Genomic DNA, 16,799 nt, shown 5'->3' on the forward strand with positions numbered 1-16,799 from the left:
TGTAATGGGCTATGTGTTGGCTGCCAGATTCAAAGTGGTCATAATACATTTTGCCTTTATTTCCTTTGGTTTATCCATCTTAGCCCCAATAAGGTTATTAACGGTTTTGTATTTTGGTTCTAGTGTAAACATCCCAGTCTCAGTAAACATATTCACCATGTGTTGCATGTTCAAATAGAAACACTGAATTATGAATGAAAAAAGTTGACCAAAACGAAAACTAAGGACATTTCCACTATAATTTTAGTTAGTTTTAGTTAGTTTTGTAACCACACAATACAGTTTCAGTTAGTTATCGTTTTTTTAAAAAAAAACTCTAGTTTTTATTTTTATTTCAGTTAACGAAAATGTTTTTTCAATTCTAGTTTTCGTTAACTATAATAACCTTGTTCCGAGATTGATCAATAAAATGCATTTACCTCGGGAGTCGGAATTTCCAACTTGGATATTCCGAGTTCCGAGTGCAATCGAAAGCAGCATAACTGATGTTGGGGCCGGCCTATAGACCGAGGAGAGGAGGAGGATCTAGAAGGAGAGGAGGAGGCTCTAGAAGGAGAGGAGAGGAGGAGGATCTAGCAGGAGAGCACAAGTTCCCTTTTCACCACGACTTTGTCACATCTAGTCGCATATTCGTCATTTTAAAGCGTATTAAACCGGTCCATAAAGATGGGGAACCGGGTCGCCCGTGAAGACTATGAGTGGGTTTACACGGACCAGCCGCACGCGGACCGGAGGAAAGAGATCCTGGGTGAGTTAGCTCCTTCATTAGCAACTTCTGGATAAAATGAACCTAATTAACGTAGATATAACTGGTGTCCACTCGGCTCGGTGGGCGCTGAAACACATTAAACATGTAATTCTGCATGTCTACAGTCGCCTTATCTCTGGACTCGGCTTGCTAACTAAGCTAACGGTTTATATCCGCTAATGTGTTTGCTTAGTGCTAGCTGACGTCACCACCACGGCTCTTATCACACATTCACATATATTTAGAGGCTTTTTTAGCTTAATTGAACGTGTTCACGTTAAGTGATATAACCTTATATTGTCACTGTACGTGATCTCGCCACTCCCTGAAATGACCAGAAGTCAACTCTCGCGTTAACTCACTTTTTGAGGCTCTAACAGAAAACTTGCAGTAACGGTTTTCTAACGGGAAAAAAGGCCCAAAGCACAATGTTTTACACTGAGAAAACCCCCATCCCTTTACTGTCCTACAAAGTCTAACTGCAGTAACTACGTTTTTGGTCAAAATTGAGTTATAACTCAAAATGAACTCATTGATGTCTGTTTTATCATGAGACAAAGTTATAGGTTTTAGTTTTGCTTTATTTCAGAGAAATAAATATATAAAAACCACAAAATCCAACTAAAAATGAACTCCTTGATAATAATGACATAAAAAACACAAAATTCAACTCAAAACCAAGCAGTAATTGCACTTACCACGGTCTGCTTTGGATATATATACTAATTTAAACATAAAAATAATAGAAATTATAAGTTTATTTGAAAGGGAAATTATTATCTAGATAGTGATGAAGTAAAAAAAAAATAAAAGTAAAATATAACATTTCTTTATGATATTAAGTCTAAAATACACAAATCGTTGAATAGAGTTGTTTAACACTTTTAAATACAACAAATTTGAAAATATTTATTCACTGAAAACAAAATATAAAAGCTGAAAGAAGACGACGACATTATAGTTACTGCACTCTGTTTATCATTACTATTAGAACCTTTTACAGCAATGCAGTAACTACGTTTTTGGTGTCAAAGGTCAAATAAATCATCATGATTTTTGAGCATAAAAATTACATCATCAATACATGTAGAAATAAGTGCCATATCCTTTATCGACATGTAATCCATTTGGCTGGCCAGTTAAAAAACGTTAAAAAACTTGAAAGCAGTTTTTCTCAGTTTTACCTTTTACGTAGTTACTGCAGTTAGACTTTGTAGGACAGTTTAGGTGAGACTCACACTAAAGTCAGGGCAGTACAGTGATTTCAACAGTGACTTTAAATGCATTTTTAGCAAGGTGCATTAACTCTGTGGAGTCTTGGGCTATTTTGGTCATTCTGTCTTCTCATTTGTGTCTTTTTTGGGTCATTTTGTGTCTTTTGTAAGTCATTTTGAGTCTTTTTTAGTCCTTTTAATCCAACATAAAATGTGATTTGGAATCTTTTTTTTTTTTACTTTCAAAACACTATCATACTCAATAAAAGCCAGAACTTTAGAGGTAAATTTACAGTAGGGCTCCACGCTGCTTTGTTTTTACGTCTGGATGTGATGAAGAAGTCATGATTTGGCGCTTTTGGAGACTCCAGAGGGTTAATACAAAAGAAAGGGTGACTAGGTAGGTTTTGTGACCAAATTCAGGGAAAATGTGCAGGAAAGTAACTAAGTACATTTACTCAAGTACTTTATTTGAGGACAATTTTGAGGTACTTGTACTTTACTTCCATTGTATCTAAATTTATACTTATTTTTTTAGGCCTGCACCTGTAAATATTTTGTGCTGTTAGAGTTGCTGCATTCAGTCAGTTTAGAGCTGTAGCTAATGATCATTTTGACCATTGGACTGAGACACTGACCTTTGACCCATGGCTCTGTGAAGAATGTACCTAGCACAGCAGCAGGATTTTAACAACATCATGAGATTCCAACAAGAATCACAAGATCACATATCTCGCAAATCTTGTCACATCTTGTGTGGCTTTAAGTTTGTGTCCGAAGTGCAGTAGTTCTGACCAGTCAGCATGCTGTGAGGAACTACTGGTGGTTGAGGTGGGGGTGGGGAAAGGTGTATGTGTGACCACCATGAAGACACAGAGGCAACTGTTCACTCAAAATAATGGCGTCTACCAAAGAGGTGAGGGTAGCTCCTGCCATAGCATAACTTATATCAGGACTGGATAGTACGTTCTCTCCCAACCGGAATGGATTAGTATTTCTCCAGTCCTGACCAAGGTTATTATAGTTAACAAAAACTAACAAAATAACGAAAAATAGAATTGAAAAAAGCATTTTTGTTAACTGAAATAAAAATAAAAACGAGAGTTTTTAAAAAACAATAACTAACTGAAACTGTATGTTGTGGTTCCAAAACTAACTAAAACTAACTAATAACTAATACTAATATTATAGTGAAAATGTCCTTAGTTTTCGTCTTTGTCAACTTTTTTCATACGTAAACCTTTTTGGTTGATATTAAATCTATTTCATCTATCTGGTTTTATGACTTAATAAACTTATTGGGGCTGAGATGGATCAGACAAATAAATAAAGGAAACATTTAATGTGACCTTATTGAATCTCTCACCTAATAAATACCCCATTACAAAAAAACTAACACTAAAACTAATGAAAACTAAACTAAAACTAAAAGCATTTTCGAAAAAATAAAAACTTATTAAAACTAGCAAACTCACTCTAAAAACTAATTAAAACGAACTGAATTTTAAAACAAAAATTGACAACGAAATCTAAACTAAAACTAATGAAAAAAACAAAACTATTATAACCTTGGTCCTGACTGACAGTTTTTGTATTGGAAAGCATTTGGTGTGTCATGTTAGTGCCCAGTGATTTACATAATTTAATTTAGGGGGCAGGCCCATATGAAATGTTCCTTTTGTGGCCATCACAAAGACCTCCTTTGTATCAAACTGCCCATTTATGGATATCAGGTGGTCTGCCTCAGTGTCCTGGGACAAAGACTTGATTACAAATGGATACTTTATCTGTAGATCTTTGCGTCTCTCATGTCTCTTCACTGTTTGCAAAAGACACTTAGGTTAATCTGTCAACACACGTCCTGCCATTGTGTTGAAAGTGAGACGAGTGCCGTGGCTACAGGTACTCATTGATGGCAGAAGGTTGAATTATTCATGTCAGTGAATGCAGCGTGATCATGAGGCACTGCTGCACTCCAGATCAGCAAGGTAGCTGTGAATGTGTTTACACAGAAGCAGTATAGAGCTGGATATTGTTTTTATTTAGAGCTTGTTCAAAACTATTTGAATGGTGTTCATGCAACAAATGCACGTACAGATTCTTGACTTGATTACGTAGGTTGTTGCATTGTTTAGAGAAAAACAAAAACAAAATGCTTCTTTCCCCGCCCAGCTCTGTGAAAAGAATTCCCCACAAAATACCAGTGACACATTATCTTTAACAGCATGTTCTTTTAACCACTTTTAACCTTTACATTTTGTGGAGCTATGTCACGTCTTTGCTTGTTTAAAGATTAGCTGCATACAGTCACATGCCTCAGGCCGACTCAGGGCCAGCTCAGCCTTGTGGGGGTGTAGACCAGCCTATAGGGCTTTTTGCCATTGGCTATTTAGGTTCCCTGATTTACATTTCCATTACTGGTTTTTAGAGAGAAACACTTTTTTTTAAAGTCACTGTTTGTTCAACTCTCAGTACTTCTGTAGCTTCTATCTGTGGTATCTCCCCTTGAAGATCACAGAGCGCTTTTCAATTATACCCACACTTTACAACTAAGTAAATGGTTTAAAAAACTAATGGATGCTTTACAACTTAGTAAGTACAACAATTTAAAAACAGGCTATCCGCAGGGTCTTAAAAAGCCTTAAAAAGTCTTAAATTTGACTTGTTGAAACCTGCAGAGACCCTGTAAAAAGTCATACAAAAACGCAGTTTGAGCCACAGAAGTATAACAAAACAACTTGAAGCAGTCACACATTAAAAGCAATTATGAAAATGTGAATTTTTGCACTTTTGGTTTGGGAGCATCTACGGTAAACGCTCCGTCATCCCAAGTCCGCCACTATTTCAGCAAATTTTGGGAAATCTAAAATCAAGTCATATACTATCTCAATAAAATCATATTACACAAATCTGTTCAACATGGAATCAGTCTTAAGTGGAATATTTCTCACAACAGTTACATTTAAAACCAATTGAAAGCATTATATGCATTCTAATATACTTTATCAACTGTCCGCTGAGTGTACTGCTTTCCCTTACACTCCAGCTTCCTGTTGGGTCTTATCTTTCCTCTCCCTTTCCTTCTCTTTTGTTATACTCCACGCCTCTTGAATATCCTACTGGAATTCTCATTTGCTCTGAACAATGTCAGATAAGCACAGGCAATACACCAGTTAAACACTTAAAGGAGTGTTTAACTAAAAGGATAAATTGAGCTGAACATATGTGGCATTGTTGGACTGATAAACCTTAACCCTCTGGAGTCCATGAAAGCAGCTGCACATTACTTCTTCATGACTTGAAGACATAAAAATGAAGCAACGTCGAGTCATGCCACCAGCTTCCTTCTAAAGTTCTGGCTTGAAACTCCATGCCAGATTTTTTTTGATGATATTCGGCCAAGTAAAAACGGAGATAATGTCAAATATATTTAGTATAAAAATATAGAACTAGATATTATCCTCATTGTACCTGTTATGTTATATTTGCAACCCGTGTTCATATTTGCAACATGTACATTTCTGTGTGTGAATTACGGTTGTCACAATACTAAAATTTTTCAAAAAAATATTCGACACTCATTTTCGATACCACAAGGATAAAAACCAAGACCCGAAAATTTAACAGAAATATTTTTCATTAACAAGAAAAATGTAAAACAATTAACAGAACCACAGGTTAAATATTAATAATAAAAAACAGTTGTGCAAAAATAAACTGCAACTATGATAACAAGCTTCAGGTCTGAGGTAGTGCAAAAAATAAATAAATACAATAAACAATAACAATTAGAACAATATTTTGAGGTTGTATGCTGTGCACAATATTAGGCAAGCTTGATTAAAAAAAACAACATTAACTTAAGTGTTCATTCCTTGGCTAGGTATGGATACTTTTAAAATGAGTATCGTATCTGGATGCAACGTTTTAGTATTGATACTTTTTTGAGTATCAACACTTTTGACAACCCTAGTGTGAATCATAATTTTCAAGATCAGATTTTATGTTTTCCTTTGTTTCTTTTGGGTTCAAAATTTTAACAAGTAAGTCAAACTTAAAAATGAATTATCAGGACATATAGGTGAGGTAACGCTGAAAAAACTGATACCAACATGGCATGGTAAAATTTTTTAACAGACATAATAGCCCAAGATTTCAGAGGGTTAAACAACAGCTCACTTATAAACCGTTTCTCTTTCAGTTAGTCTGCGGGGACTCTAATTGACTCCCAGCAGACACAGGTGTGCCAGTTGTTCTTCCTAGAGCCCAAACAAGGGACTTCCAGCAGTTACAGTGCTGATGAGGCTGATTGAGGTCATATTAAATTATGAAATCCTATAACTTTATCATTGGTGAAAATGTAACGTGTCTGCAGTGTTCCGTCGCATGCAAATTTCCATCAACATTCAGGAAGAAGATTATTCATAGCAAAAAAGTAGCAATGATCCGGCTGTAAGCAAATTTAAATGACACCACAAACATGAACTGCTCCATTGTTGGCAAGTCTGACGCTTCTGTCCTGCTTTGCCTACATTACCATGATGAGACGAGCTACATGCCTGAATACCGGGACTAGTAATGACTTGCACTGGCTTGTAGAGCGTTTACACAAGCAAGCTGGTGTGTTTCTTCTCAAAATCTTTAAGTGTGATACCTCAACAGGTGGGAAAGAGCCTGGGTTGAATCAGTTCTTCAAGTCACCTGAAATGCTGAAATGCCCTAAAATGTTTACTGTTCTTCAGTCTCCTGTCAGTGATTAAGATAACAAAGATTTGATAAATAACTTACTACATTGTTACTGCCCAGGTCTCAGTTTCTGTCCCAGTTAGAGAAGTATATCAGCTGCAACTACACCAACATGGCCCAATTACCATTATTCTTGGGTGAGAGCCACCAGTTTATTTCTTTAAGCATCCATAAAACTGTCAGTGTTGGTAAGGGCTACAACTACACCAACATGGCCCAACATATCTGCATATTAAAGGCTTATTACATGCTTATTACAACTGACACTTTGAAATGGCATTATTTAAAGATTACATTTCCAAGAACTTCCTAAGAATTGTTTTTTCACACAACTTGTAATTGCAATTTTACTGCCAGTTATATTGTGCAACAACTTAAATATATCAAGATAGGAATGAGCACTTAGATGTTAAAGGAGATAAAAGATCATCTAAGAACATAAATGAAGTAAAAAATATCAAGTAGTTGGGAGGACATTCTGCCATTTGAGCTCTATAGCAAGTCCTTACACAAAGTGGTTCACCAATTACCATTATTCTTTGGTGAGACCCACCAGTTTATTTCTTTAAGCATGCATAAAACTGGCAGAGTGTTGGTAAGGGCTACAACTACACCAACATGGCCCAACATATCTACATATGAAAGGCTTATTCTGGGTTTATTACAAATACATTTTGAAATGACATTATTTCAAAGATTACATTTCCAAGAATTTCCTAAGAAACATTTTTTCAATATCTCAAGTATTTGGACTTCTCTTACCAATATAACTGACCTACTGAATCCATTGTGTGGCAGTGTTATGTCAGATTACATTGTACTGTAATATGGCTGTGCGGTATTTTGTTTTTTTTATACTGTTAATATAGTTTGGTGTAGCGTAACATAACCAGTTTCTTCTGTAAAGCCACACCAGTGTTTGCGTCTCTCGTCGCTCCACACACAGATAATCCTGCAGCATGGAGAGAGGCACAGCGCTGGGCCACACTGATGACATTTTCCTACATTCCTATCATTATTTGCACAGCTGTGTAGCTTATCAGGAGGAAAACCTGTGATTGTAGCAGAGTTTCTGCTGGTTACATTCTTACTTGATGTAACAGTGACTTCAGAGCAAGAGGGCACCAGGATGTGGGCAGGAGATGTCAATCAATAAAAATGCAGCACAGCGACTATACAGACATTGAATACATCAGATGTATTAAATGCAGAGCTGTTGATGCACATTCATTTGACTTATTTACTCTATAGATGACTGGACTGAGCTCTCCTCAGCAGTCTGTCTGACAGGATGATAGTTCTTTGAACTCCGATGATCTGATGTTGTTGTTGTTTTTAATTCACTTTTTATTGAGGAATTTTTAAACATTTTATACAGAACAAAGAAACAGGAACAGTCCCTACACCACACAGCATCATCTTTTTTTAACCAGCATCGTCATTTGCAGCAGTCGTCATTAGTTAAACGACAGCTTTACATAAAGTCAGATCTTATAGGCTTGACATATTCTGTCCATTTTGACCAAGTTTTGTAAAATAAGTCCATTTCCATTTTTTCAATTTTAGTTGAAAAGTAGGGTTGTCACGATACTAAAATGTTCAACTCGATACCGATACTCAGGAAAATATTCGATATTCTATACCATTTTCGATACCAAAAGGATAAAAACAAAGACCCCAAAATTTTACAGAAATGTTTTTATTAACAAGAAAAATGCAACATGTAAAAATTAACAGAACCACAGGTTAAATATTTATAATAAAAAACATTTGTGCAAAAAGAAACTGCATCTATGATAACAAGCTTCAGATACTCGATACTTTTGAAAATGAGTATTGTATCCGGATACAACGTTTTAGTATCAATACTTTTTTGAGTTTCGATACTTTTGACAACCCTATTAAAAAAAGTCACTTTTTCCATTTTGTAGATTTCTTGTATAATGTTGATCCAGTCCTCGTTTCTTGGTTGCTCAGGCTTGAGCATCTTCTGGTAATGGCCTTTTTGCTTGCTGCTAAAAAAATATAAAGCAGTTTCTTGTCTCCATTACTAAAGCCGTATAGTATTATATTACAGAGATGCACAGTTTCAAATAAAAAGGGGAAAACAATTGAGAACACATTCTAATCATGATGGTGAATCTCAACCCAATAGCTTCGAATAAATTGACAGTTCCAGAAAACATGGACATGATTAGCTCCTTCTATACCACACCTCCAGCAGGCATCTCCACTTCCACTGTATCTTTTTTTGAGCTGGTGTCGATTATCTGATGTTTTATGTTCAGCATGTAAACCTTCACAGAGTTTAACTGGAATTTACTGTTTTCCTCCCACAGCTAAATACCCAGAGATCAAGACGTTGATGGGCCCTGACCCGAGGCTGAAATGGATCGTGCTGATGATGGTGGCGATACAGTTTTTAGCATTCTACCTGGTCAAAGATTTGGACTGGAAATGGGTTTTGTTTTGGACTTATGCCTTTGGCAGCTGTATCAACCACTCAATGACCCTAGCTATTCACGAGATCTCCCACAACACGGCCTTTGGGAACAACAAGGCCATGTGGAACCGCTACTTTGCCATATTTGCCAACCTGCCCATCGGCCTGCCCTACTCCGCCTCCTTCAAACGCTACCACCTCGACCACCACCGCTACCTGGGCGGGGACGGGGTGGATGTAGATATCCCCACTGAGTTTGAAGGCTGGTTCTTCTGCACGCGCTTCCGAAAATTAATCTGGATTATGCTGCAGCCGCTGTTCTACGCCGTCCGTCCCCTCTGCATCAACCCCAAACCCATCACCCAGCTGGAGGTGACCAACGTGCTCATCCAGCTCACCTTCGACGTCCTGCTCTGCTGGTTGTGGGGGCCCAAGCCTCTGTTCTACATGCTGGCTGGCTCCATGCTGGGGATGGGCCTGCACCCCATCTCCGGGCACTTCATCGCCGAGCACTACATGTTCCTCAAGGGCCACGAGACCTACTCCTACTACGGCTCCCTCAACCTGCTCACCTTCAACGTGGGCTACCACAACGAGCACCACGACTTCCCCAGCATCCCCGGACGCAGACTCCCCATGGTGAGTATCACTGGTTCACACAGTCAGCTGCACAGGGCTGGGAAGGAGAAATAATTTGGGTGGAGACCAATCTGAAAAACAGGATGTGCTGCATGGTTACTGTTTAAGAATGGTGTTTCAGAAACTCGAATGGATGGATGGATGGATGGATGGATGGGTGGATAATAAAATACAATAGAATAAAATACTGAGGTAGAATAAATAAAAACAACAATAGAAAAAAACACAGAATAGAACAAGGACACTTAAAAAGTAAAAAAAAACAGGCATTAAAATGAACAATAAATTGAAGAAAACAAGGGTGGTCTAATTTTTCCCGTGACTCTAGTTCAAATAGACTAAATTATAAGTAGAACTGAATGAACGAGTGCCATGAAATTTGGCTCCTTTGTTTAATTTAAGAGGCGATATCTAGACATTTTACATGGTTTTCTTGATAATGATTTTGGTTATTATCAAGGTTATTATTAGGCATTAAAATTAACGAGAAATTGAAGAAAACAAGGGTGGTCTAATATTTTTTTCCATGACTGTATGCCTGGAAACTGTAACAGGAACATCAGTTTTATTTGCCTAGTTGGGTAACTTTAAATTAAATAAAATATTCTAAGAATAGTTTGAAAAAGACAAAAGAAGGACTTAAAGATGGTTCAAGATTTCACACTGTTTATTTACCATGACCTGTCCTAATTTCTTTAAAATTGTATATAAAATTGTGAATAATACTTGGTTTGTAAAATCTAGATATTTCCATAAATGTGTGTAAGGACTAAACTCACAGATTATTCAGTAAGACTATTGTCTTCTTCAGTTTCTTCTTCATTTTAATGCCTGGTACAACTAAAGATACATTTGTTTGGACAAATATAATGATAACAACAACAAAAACGTATGAGTTTAATTCAAGAACTTTTATCAAGACATTTTCCATGGTTTTCTTTAAAAATATTTTGGTTATTATCAAGAAAACCATGGAAAATGTCTAGATATCAGCTCTTAAATGAAACTCTTATGAGCTATTTTTGTTGTTATCATTATGTTTGTCTAAACAAATGTACGTTTAGTTATACCAGGCATTAAAATGAACAATAAATTGAAGAAAACAAGTGCGGTCTAATAATTTGACAATGAAATTGCGACAGTGGCCACCCCATAGCTGTTCAAAAATATTATATTCATATTTATTTATTGCTAGATAAGCATGATAAATAGTAAATATGTGTATATGTTTATATTCTTACCTCCATAGCTTAAAACATGATTTGATTACATTCAATTAATCAGAGCCCCAGCCACTTGTCACATTTGCTTGGTACCTTCTTTACATAACAAGAGCAGAAACGTAAACTAAAAATCTTCAGCAGTAAAGATTAGAAACACAATAAAACGGTTAAATGTGACTATTAGGAGCTGTAAAAACACCTTCCAGTATGTGAGGCATATCAGAGAAAGGCAGTAAAAAAGGTCAAACTCAGATACTGTAGTTCATTCACTACAGACAGTATATTGGTTTGTCTTAAGGGTCGTTCAGTTCATGCAAAGAACAATGTAATGTGATGGTAAATATTGGTCAAATCACATTTTCCACGAATGATTTATTACAGGGAGAGACTCACTAGGTTACACTACCAGTTCATTAGAAGGGCACCAATCAATCACTGTCCCTTTATTCCCATTATGTATTCATTTTTTATTACACATTATTACTGTTTGATTTCCTTATGACGTGTTCGATGTCCAAAGGCTTTAACAGCTCTGCCACATTTAATCACAAGAATCAAAGGTCTGTCTGTCAGCACCCAACATCACAAATTGAAACTCTATAAATGATCCGTATGTTAGAAAACATCAAGCAGTGTTTCCCTTCGGTTTATAGTCAGACTTTAATTAATCAATCTTGTGCACTTTGAGACATTTTTCACAGTCAGGAGATACTGTGACATAGAGTCTTTATTGTTATCCTACTGTGACATTTTCAGTTGCTGTTAAACAGCTTTACACTCCTACATGGAGAAGACAGTCAGTGTCTGCGGGCATGCCCCCTGGAGAATTATTTTTTAAATAAAAAGCCCAAATTTGGTGCCGCTCACACATTCTTTTTTGTGTATTTATTTTTATTGTTTTCGTACCAGGAAAATATATACAACTTAGAGATAGTTGGTGGAGCTACACAGAACAATACATGTTTGAGTTTTTGACATGAGACAAACAAAACATGGGTATAAAATAAATGGCACAGCAACAGAATAGCACTAATTCAGTTTTTAGACAAGAAAAGGTTGCCAGATTTTAAAAAAGATATCCTCTTTAGCAGATATGATATACCTGATTTTCTCCAAGTGTAATACATTTCCCAGCTCTCTCTCCTCTCACACATTCTAATGCCACTATTTCATCATATACACTGATCTTAATGATTGCATATTTTATTAATTATTGTAAAGATATTAAGGGTTCTTCTAGGTCTTATTGAAGGCATCTTATTTTGACAGTCTTCTCGAAAAATTCTGTGGTGGATTCTGTTAACACACTGTGCTCTTATTCTGAAAGCTGCATGTGTGTAGAGACAGGAAGTAATTCAGATCATTAGGGTACTTAGTTTGTTTAATAAAAGGACAAAATATAGACCTGTTCTATAGGAAAGGTAACCTTAAATGACTTCTGTTGTGATCTGGTTCTCTATAGAAAATAAAATCACCCTCCTAATATAATGGTAGTGGAAACATTGAAGGCATCCAGTAGTGTTTACTCTCCTGTTTCTGCTTCTTTTCCAGGTGAAGAAAATAGCGGGAGAGTATTACGACGAGCTGCCTCAGTACTCGTCGTGGGTGAAGGTCCTGTACGACTTCATCATGGACGACACGCTGAGCCCGTACTCTCGCATCAAGAGGAAGCTGACCAAAGATCTCAAACTGGAGTGATTTCACCGTAAAAGCTCCTCTAGAACAAAGCTGCAGCGTCCACCATGACAGCAGCCCGGCTCACATCCCATAAACTTAACCGCTTCTGCATATTAATGCATCCAGCATGGGAAATATGAGTGGACGTTATGAAAGAGTGCCTTTCCTTTACAGAAAGAGAGTGTATTTGTTCTCCAGGTAGAAAAAAAACCTCAAAAAAGATATCATGTGCAAGATTATGATATTAATTGAAAATATATGAGTTTTCGTTTGAGAACAGAGGGCTGGTTGCACGAAGATTATTAAACAGTCATGAAAAAAAACTTATTAGACCACCCTTTTTCTTCAATTTCTTGTTCATTTTAATGCCTGGTGCAACTAAAGGTACATTTGTTTGGACAAATCTGATGATAACAACAAAAATAGCTCATAAGAGTTTAATTTAAGGGCTGATATCTAGCCATTTTCCATGGTTTTCTTGATAATGATTTAGGTTATTGTTGTACCAGGCATTAAAATGATTAAAAATTCCCCTGACTGTAGTTCAAAAAGACTGAATTCTAAGTAGAACTGAATGAAGGAGTGCCATAAAATTTGGCTCATATACTCCTGCCCCCCATCATGATGAATTATAATCAATTTGTTCAATAGTTTGGTTGAAACAACTCCTACATTTCTGTCTCTGTCACTGCTGTAAAAGTAAAACAGCCCTGAACGTAGGGCTGGGCGATATGGACCAAAAGTCATATCCTGATATATTTAGGTTGAATATCGATATACGATATATATCCCGATGTTTTATCGCAAAGTGAGGGCCAAGTAGTTTTATTGAAACTTTTTATTTAAGTGAACATACTGTATAACAACAGGAATACCTCTTTTTTTTTTATCAAATCAAAGCTCCATAAAGTGCACATTTAAATAAAAAAATATCTTAAATAAAAATAGCCTATGAAATAAAATAGGCCAATCTTTTTCTGTAATAAATATATATGAGAAAAAGATACCGAACATTACAAAAGAACTAAATGTTACAAACCCTAGTAAGGGCAGCATTTATATATATATATATATATATATATATATATATATATATATATATATATATAAAGAAAAAAAATGTAACTATATCGATATAAGCGCTATGGTCTAAATTTAGGGATGGGCAACTGGAGGCCCGGGGGCCGCATACGGCCCGCACCCTCACTTCAAGTGGCCCTCAGTACAACTACATGCATTTGAGCATGAAATCTTAAAAGTGCAGTGTAAAAGTACACAAAATTACTTCTTGCAATTAATGTTGGTCTGCTGTTCTTGCACTGACAAAAAAAATCACAGTAAGTGGTTATTTTTTATTTGCTTCAAACCTTTTGTAATCCTGTTTATACTGTTATACATGCATTTGAGCATGAAATATGTTACGTTACTGCACTTTAAACATATTTTAAAATTGCAGTTTAATCATATCTGGTTAAGTGCACGATCCTATATGTGTCCATGAAAAATTGTGTCCCCTTCCAGTATTTAAGTTGCCCATCCCTGGTCTAATTCCATATCACATTTAAAAATATATGGATATATCGCCCAGCCCTACCTGAACAACAGTAAAACATGTCCAGGCTGCTGAAAGATGTTTAAACTGAGCTCCTGGTCCCCTCCCTGTTGTTAAACCGTTTGCGTTAGACTGTAACAACAAAACAAGAGCAGTATGAGATGTCTTCATGCAACCAGCCCCAGAGGTTAGCCACCAGGATTGCTACACAGCCAGCTAAAGTTAAACCCACACAGGTATTGTATCATCTACTCCTGTGAGGATGGAGGTGTTTGCTCTGCAGGATGGTGTTCTGCCACAGAGATTAATTATTACAGCTGAATGAACTCAGACATGTCTCACTCAGTTTTTGGAGCCCAGCTTTGCTATTGTTTGACAGCATCTCTGCTTGTGTGTGTGTGTGTGTGAGAGTGTGTATCAAAGTGGACCAAAGTTGAACTCTCTGAATCCACCCCTCCGTATGAATTGTTGCAAAATATATGAGTGTGATCGGATGTGTTTGATAGGACACGTATTAAGTTCACGGGGAGGCCTGCACAGATTGTTGCTTTATATCCAGGTGGAACGGTTCAAGCTTTTCTTGCCTCTGACCACTTTTTTTTTTCTGCTCTTTTAACTTGTAACTCTTTAATCTGCCGCCACATTTCCACCTATTGTCAAAACTTCCACACAAACCGTTAGATGTTCCTCATCAGAGCCTCAGAGCTTTGTTTTTAATTCCACATTTGTGGTCTCCAATTTAAATTTTATGAAGTTACTCACTTTAAATGTCTTAATCACTGGAATGTGTTGTTCTTTTTTTTGTCCACTTCCTCTCTGTTGACTCCATGTCTCTGTCTGGTGTTGTTTTGGTTGGAGACTTGGAAGATTTGGAGCTAAATTTCATGGTTGAATAAGCTGATATTCTGCCATTTTTATATCCAGTATTATTCATTTTGACTGCTTTAAACTCAAATAAATAAATAAACGTGAATAAATAAATCAACTTATTATTTGAATTTCTGGACTAGATGTAACAAACTGTCGTGTGGATCTGTGTGAGTTCCTGAAATAACATGTTGGAACGTAATATTTTTACCAAATACTGAAAATGACATGTTCAATAAATCATAAGTAATTACAGCATGTATTTTTATTTTTGGACACAGCATAAAACATCTATCCAAACGATAAATCCAGGCTAAATAAAGGAGTTATACTCTGGGTGTGAGCATAAAAATGGCTGTGATCTATGAATGAAATGTGGAACCTGTCAGGTGTTGTCTCCCCCTGGTGGATGATCCACAGACCTGCAGATCTTTGCTTATTTAGAAAAGTTATGCTAAGAATACAATTATGAATGTTACTTATATTTCACATATGTATGTATTAAATTGAAAAAAAGTTATTTGATGTTAAAACCGTATTGAAATTGCATTCATCACATTTTTATACTGCAGGTTTAATGGCGATTAATCAGTAAATCCATCAACCATCATTTTATTGTATTTTAAGATTACATTTTTGTCCTTAATATTATTTTTTTGTTTATTTGTATGTTTATTCCCTGTTAGACGTCTTTAAGTGTTTAGAAAAGCACTCTATAAATGCAAGGTATTATTATTATTATCCATCCATCATTTTCCTCCGCTTATCTGGGGCCGGTCGCAGGGGCAGCAGGATAAGCAGGGCATTCCAGACGTCCCTTATTATTATTTTTATTTTTATTATTATTATTTCACCAGATGAGTCCCATTGAGACCTAGCCAAGACAGCAGCATTAAAGTAACAGGAAAAACAATAAAATAAAACAAGGAGAGATGCACAGTATCTCGCAAAAGTGAGTACATATTTTTGCAAATATTTCATTATATTTTTTCATGGGACGACAGTGAGGAAATGTCACTTTGATACAATGTAAAGTAGTCAGTGTACAGCTTGTTTAACAGTTAATTTACTGTCCCCTCAAAATAACTCAATACACAGCCATTAATGTCTAAACCGCTGGCAACAAAAGTAAGTACACCCCTAATAAATGTCCAAATTGTTCCCAATTAGCCATTTTCCCTCCCCGGTGTCATGTGACTCGTTAGTGTTATGAAGTCTCAGGTGTGAGTGGGGAGCAGGTGTGTTAAATTTGGTGTTATATCTCTCATACTGGTCACTGGAAGTTCAACATGGCACCTCATGGGCAAGAAAGTAATTGTTGCTCTGCATGAATTTAAAAGCTGTGCACTGAATGCTTTACATTGTATGGAAGTCTTTTTTTCACGGTTGTCCAATGAAAAGATATAATAAAATATTTGCAGAGTGGTCAGGGAAGACCAACCAGCCCTGGAATATAGCGTCTAATGGTGAGTAAGAGATTTACAGTGTGCAGTATCAAGAGGTGTGAATCAGCGTATCGGCCCCATGATATGATTTTATTATGATACTTGAGTCACAATAGGAATAAGAATACAAATACGAAAACTTTATTATCAACTGAGTGGAAATTCCTCTTTGGTTTCACCATAGACATGTCCCAAACAACAGAATAAATAGTAAAACAATAAAGAAAAAGCATTTCAAGGATAGA

At 36.3% G+C, this 16,799-nt stretch overlaps 1 protein-coding gene across 1 annotated transcript; it reads left to right on the plus strand.

Moving 5' to 3' along the window:
• Positions 1-570: 570 nt before the first annotated feature.
• Positions 571-15,364, plus strand: degs1 (delta(4)-desaturase, sphingolipid 1). The gene is made up of 3 exons (XM_059359570.1): positions 571-748; positions 9,048-9,790; positions 12,565-15,364. The coding sequence occupies exons 1-3, from the start codon at positions 667-669 to the stop codon at positions 12,709-12,711; spliced, it is 972 nt and encodes a 323-aa protein (XP_059215553.1). The 5' UTR covers positions 571-666; the 3' UTR covers positions 12,712-15,364.
• The last annotated feature ends 1,435 nt before the right edge of the window (positions 15,365-16,799 follow it).

The sequence above is a fragment of the Centropristis striata genome, chromosome 20, assembly GCF_030273125.1.
Source record: "Centropristis striata isolate RG_2023a ecotype Rhode Island chromosome 20, C.striata_1.0, whole genome shotgun sequence".
Taxonomy (NCBI): domain Eukaryota; kingdom Metazoa; phylum Chordata; class Actinopteri; order Perciformes; family Serranidae; genus Centropristis; species Centropristis striata.

Excerpts from the sequence above, each read along its gene's own strand:
- degs1 (XM_059359570.1), top strand. The coding sequence starts at position 667 with ATGGGGAACCGGGTCGCCCGTGAAGACTATGAGTGGGTTTACACGGAC. Across the intron at positions 749-9,047 it reads CCGGAGGAAAGAGATCCTGG|CTAAATACCCAGAGATCAAG; the intron begins GTGAGTTAGCTC and ends TTCCTCCCACAG. Across the intron at positions 9,791-12,564 it reads CCGGACGCAGACTCCCCATG|GTGAAGAAAATAGCGGGAGA; the intron begins GTGAGTATCACT and ends CTTCTTTTCCAG.